The 5,926-nt window shown below is 38.2% G+C and overlaps 1 protein-coding gene across 1 annotated transcript; it reads left to right on the top strand.

Annotated features, from left to right (window-relative positions):
- The first annotated feature begins 2,365 nt into the window (after window positions 1–2,365).
- LOC107834605 (uncharacterized) lies at window positions 2,366–5,650 on the top strand. Its single transcript, XM_016666229.1, has 8 exons — window positions 2,366–2,402; window positions 2,957–3,166; window positions 3,905–4,180; window positions 4,502–4,744; window positions 4,857–4,964; window positions 5,129–5,197; window positions 5,385–5,435; window positions 5,531–5,650. Exons 1-8 carry the CDS (start codon window positions 2,366–2,368, stop codon window positions 5,629–5,631), a joined length of 1,095 nt encoding a protein of 364 aa, XP_016521715.1. The 3' UTR covers window positions 5,632–5,650.
- Window positions 5,651–5,926: the final 276 nt, after the last annotated feature.

Below are 5,926 nucleotides of genomic sequence, written 5' to 3'. Positions count from 1 at the left end.
CAAAAAATTAAACTTGACGTAAAAAGGAGCGGATTTACAGATTAAGGATGTTAAGGGAGATATTGAGGTTTACATTCTGTCTGTATAGTTTTAAGTGAAACAGGGCAACAAAAACAAATATGTCAACAGGGGGCTTCTAATGGGCAACCGCCCAGGGTGGCATCTTCTAAGGGGCAGCATATGCTCTGCCAACCCCTGCGGCTCCCCCCGCTCAATCGAGGGGATCTGAATAAAGCATCACTTGATAGACTGATGTAATGCCTAGTTCGTTTACATAACTGCATAGTGAAAGGCTGAGGGGTTACTATGGTCACACAACATGTCTCTGATCAACTCAGAAACATGATAAAGGAAATCCCAGATTGTATAACTGTGTAACATAAAAAGAGCAGCAACAGTGGGACTTTAGCAATGACTTTGAAGAACAACGTCATTCTGATACTTGAAGTGTCTTTTGATGTGGGAAGAATATTTACCGACTAGAGCAACAAGCAGAAGCAGCTCAAGTAATGATGATGGTTTTGTTACACAAACATGAGTGTAAAAATGTCGAGCGTTTGGTTTTCATAACCACTAAAAGGCTAAAGATTGATAAGATGAATGTTTCATAATGCAGATTTTAAAATCAATCTATTATTTTTGCTTGTTGACCAGATGTGTTGTTATTAGATGTTAAATGGACAGGCGTGTTTGTTAGATATTGTGATTATTCCTGAAGGCCAAAATGTAAAAACATTGCAATTGTGTGCAATTCCTGCTGTAACGGTTAAGTTATATCAAATGATCCTTTGCTGTTTCTTTGCTGTTTCTTGGACTCTGACTTGCTAATCAAATAATGTTTAGTGAAAATATTTTTTTATATCTGTAATGAAAATGTGAGTTTCTGGTGATTTTCACATCTGCAATAAAAACTTGAATCTGTGAAATGCATGAGTGTCCAATAACTAAGATAGGTTGAGTTTGACCTCAGATAAGGGAGCAGGCAAGGCGGCCTCCGATCAGCTGTAGGAGACAGAGAAGCTCTACTGTAACTAGGCCAGAGGGAAGAAGGTTTTCACTCCCAAGGCATCGTCACTGGACAAGAGCTGGACTATGGGCTGGACAATGTCCCGGAATCTCACCAACTCAAAGATATGCACCAGACAATTGACTGGTTCGAAATGCAGACAGTTCTGATCAATTGACGCATAAAAACCAAGATAAGAAAGAACCTCCCAGCTCAATAATGAAATAAAAAATCTCCCAGCATCAAGCAGTGAGCGTGGAAATCCTCCAAACAGGAGAGGTTCAAAGATTCATCCGCCAGACTAGGAGAAGATGTTCTTTGCTTACGGAGGTTCCAACACTTTACAAAACTATTCCTGCCACTGAACCAAAGTTTGTCTTGTCTATTGGTCTATTGCCATCAGGCAGGAATAGTTTTCCTGCCTGATGGTGGACAACAAAGTCACCACAAGCTTTCAGTGCATCGATGGTTGGCAGCACCGGTGGTTTTCTCGATTTCAATGCATGATGTCTCGGGTTGTTCATCTGGAAGGATCAAATTCGTCTTGTTTTGGTTTATGGGAACACTGTTCTTTGTGAGGTTGTCACGGAGACCTATTTATAACCTGACAGTAGAGATCCTTTAAAACCACGAGTGGGTGATTTCTGAAAATGTATGAGTTTACCTTCATTTAGTGTTCAAAGATCAGGGTCCACAGAAAGCATACAGCAGCAGTGGGATAATTAAATAACATAAATCCAGATTAAATTCTGTTTAGAATTGAAATGCTGAATTTAGTGTCTAATAAAGATTGTAGAGGTAGAGAGGGACCAGTGCACCGTCCTAGATTTATGAGAACCTGTCATCAGGTTTGCTTTGAGATATGACTCAGGCCATTACCAAAGCTTTGTTTGAAAGACACCCTCTAGACTAAAAGAAAATAATTTAAATCGGGGCAAGTTCAATGTCTATTAAACCAGTTCTTACAAAATGAGGCTGTGAGACAGGCTCATCATAAAACGCAAAACAAAATAAACTGCAAATATATGCAACCCGAAGCTTAAAAGTCCCCTACTACCTGAACATAGTTGTGGCTGTGCATGGTTGAACTTTAACCAATATGTTTGTCGAGTGACAATGTGGTTGTTGGACAGGATGTTCTGAAACAGGAAATGAGTGGTCTGCAGAAAAGAACATCAGCAGAGGTGTTGGCTGTGTGCTAATCAGACAGATGCAGAATGACTAAGAGTTTCAGCACGCAACTTTTGATCTCACCATAATCATTCTGCCTCTTCGGTTGCTGCAGATTCAGCCTGTCTCGTGTTAGAAGGCAGAAATATTTCTCTAAAGCAGAGCGACTCATGACTGATGGATGTGAAGATGGGCCACACTTTGCTCTATGTGCTGTTTTTACTGGGTAAATATATCTCCCTTTCTCTGTTTGAATTCAGTGGAGGAAGGAAAATGTTTTGAAATTGAAGAAGAGAAAGTCCGTGGTAGTATAAGTCTCACAAAGTATATAAGTTGAACTGATGTGCAATTTTTAGAGTTTTTTTTTTTTCCTTTTTTTCTTTTAAATGAGAGTTTGGTTAACATTCATACTTTTTGGTTTGTCTACCATCTTATCTTTTTTTAGTTATCAGATGCTTCATCTGCTGTGGAATCACTCAAGGTAACTGAACAATCATCTCTCTTCAATTACTGACTCATGAGATTAACATCACTTATATCTTAAGATTTCTCCTGCTTTCCATAGTTTCTATACCAAGTGATAAGAACAGGACATTACAGCACTGAAAAATTGTGTTAATCATTTCAAGTCTTATTTCTTTCATAACCAGCTTTTTAAACTAACAAGTTTTAACTGTTTTCTAAAAACAGAACTAAAGTCAGTCCTCACTGTGTCTCCATCATGGCTGAATCCTGGAGCCTCAGTGACTCTGAGCTGTGAGGTTAAACCGTCATCTGCAGGATGGAGGTTCTACTGGTATAAAGTTGTTCCTGATTTATCAAAGATCAACTACAGATATGAGCTGCTGCCTGAGAGCATCAGTGGGTCTGTAGAGAACTCGTTTAGGATTGATGGACAGAAACACACAGCAGGATTTGCATGTAGAGCTAAAGGAGGAAACCCAGAGGATTTCACAGATTACAGTGAACCAAAGTTTGTCTGGTCTGCAGGTCAGTTCTGTTTTCTTTTTCTGTTCTATTAAAACCTGGGTTGAGAGGATTGCAAAAATCAGGGACTAGTTGTTCTGCCTTCTCACCAATTGTATAAGTTTGGATGTGTTTGTAACTAACTTCTGTGGTGGGCTACAGGAGGATGTTGCCTACACATAATTTAAAACAGTAATACACGTTACTAAATGGAGCACCGAGACAGAAAACGGCTTCAGACAATATGACAAGTGGCAGGTTGTTCAAGTAAAGGAGGTGGTCACATATTCAAAGGCTGCAGAGGATGGTGCATTCAGGTGCAGCTTGTTGAACACAAGTTGCTTAATAGCTATGATTACTTTTAGTTTTTGTTTTAGTTGAGGCGAAACGGTTTCATGTTAGCGTTTTTTTTTTGTTTTTTTTTTATTTTCACTTTTTATTTTCTTTCTTAGCTTTGTTTTTGTTCATTAACCTATAGTTGTTGTTTATTTTAGTATTTTAATTAAATTTTTCAATGTTTTGTCTCAAACAGTAAAGATATTGATCATGTCTTTTCAGCTCAGCTTCTAGTTTGATAGGTGTGAGACATGTCTGTTGCCATATCCATACTATTGTAGTGGATGTATTTTAGGGGTTCGTTTGGGTGTGAGTTGCTTTGTTTTAAATGTGTAAAGCAGTTTTTTAAAATGGCGTTATGTAGAAAAGAGTGCGGGCTTTTTTCATTCTGCCTGTGTTAATTTTTTCCTCCATGTTGTTCTTCAGATCCTCATCCAGCAGCGTCTCTCTCAGTGAGTCCTGACAGAGAGCAACACTTCACCTCTGAGTCCGTCTCAATACACTGCAAAGGAGACTCTCCTCAATGGATAGTGAAGGAGTTTGTGCAACTGAACGACGGCTCCAAACTATCAGACTGCTCCACCTGGCGGACAATGACCGGGTCATCGTGTACCTTTACTGTCTACTCTTCCTATAGAGCAGTGTGCTGGTGTGAGTCTGGGTCAGGCGAGTTCAGCAACGCAGTCAACATCACTGGGAAAAGTATGTTACAACAATTTATGATGTATTTTTTTTTTTTCATTTTAAATTTTGTAGAGTGGTTTGTTGGCGATGAAATGTCTAACTTGGCATAAACTAGCTCGTCTGTGGTTTCCATTCCATCTAATGTTATCCAAATAATTAATTTTAAATGACATTTTGCTTCCACAGAGCAATGTATGTCACTTTAGTGAAATTTATTTGGCAAATGTTTCTTCTGCAGAATAAGGTGCAGATTTAGAATGACTGACAATGATGATGATGACTCTGACCTTGTTAGTGATGATTTCTGACTGAAGCTTCATTTCTCTGTCTGGTTTCCAGATGAAGATCTTCTCCTGGTGAGCCCCGTCCATCCTGTGACTGAAGGAGCTTCTGTTACTCTGAGCTGCAGACGGAGAGGAGAAAACAAACTTTCTGATGTGATTTTCTATCGTAATGACAAACTGATCCAAAATGACAGCAGAGGAGAGCTGAAGATCTCTGCAGTGTCTCAGTCAGATGAAGGTTTCTACAAGTGTGAACATTCAGGAGAAGTTTCACCTCAGAGCTGGATGGCAGTTAAAGGTGAGATTAGTAAAAGGTATTCTGTTGATTTGAATAACAGTAAAATATCATTTGAAAGCAGAAAATAACCTTCACATTTGTAGCTGATGAGAATTTTCCTGACCTCTTACAGTAGCTACGCCTCGACCTGAAAGCTCTGCCTTTCTCGTGCGGTCAGTCTTTGTTGGAGTCGGATTTATTATTCTTTTATTTCTGTTGTGGCGCTTCAAAAAGTCAGAAGGTGAGACCTCCTTCTCAGGTCTGACAATGTTTTAGACATTTCTTATATAAGAAATGTCTAAAACTATTGGACAGCGGTACAGCATGACTGCATTCAAAACGGTGTGAAAATCATGTGCATCTTTTCATTTATTTATTTATTTTTTTGTAATAATAAAAAAAAAGGTTGTAGGACAGAGCAGCCAGTAAGCCAGGAAAGGGATCAGCAGCCAGTGTACTCCTCTCTTCTTCATGGTTTGTTCTGCACATTCGCCACCAAACCTTTTCACATTTTTGATCATGTTATCAGGAAAAATGTACATTCTTCACTTCCAGTCGTCAGAGACTGGATAAAAATTTGTTACAGAAAGAAATCAGAGTTCACATCAGTGTCTGACATCTGGTGAAAAATAAAATAACTATGATTTTTACCAAACTGTAGGAGACCTTTCTGTTTATGAAACAAAAAGTGGACCTGGAACATCTGGGAATGGTAAAGTATGACCTTTACACGATGAAGTATAGATACGTATTTATCTAAGGTATTAATATTTAATAACATGTTTTTCTCATGATCATGTAAAAAAGAACAACATGAAGATCTGGACGAGATTCCCGAATATGATGATGTGGCTTCAGAAAGCAACATGGATGCCAAGACCACAAGGACTGTGTTTATGCCATCATGATCTGGTAATAGTGACATCACAGTCAGAAGCAGCAGCTAATTAGATTATTATTATTACTATTATTATTATTATTATTATTATTATTATTATTATTATTATTATTATTGATCATCAAAGTTTTCTTCTTTTATTTTCATTTATAAACATGTTTTCGCTGACTCTGCGACTGTAAAACTGGTCACATGCAAACAAGCAAAGATTGCAATGAGTGCAGTGATCTAAACCTAGTCTAAAGAGAATCTCAATTGTGATCCAGTTGGACGTCAATTTTATTTTTTGTAAATTTAACAAAAAA

Source organism: Poecilia formosa, unplaced genomic scaffold (assembly GCF_000485575.1).
Source record: "Poecilia formosa unplaced genomic scaffold, Poecilia_formosa-5.1.2 Scaffold685, whole genome shotgun sequence".
Lineage (NCBI taxonomy): Eukaryota > Metazoa > Chordata > Actinopteri > Cyprinodontiformes > Poeciliidae > Poecilia > Poecilia formosa.
This window is presented reverse-complemented; position numbering and strand designations above follow the sequence as displayed.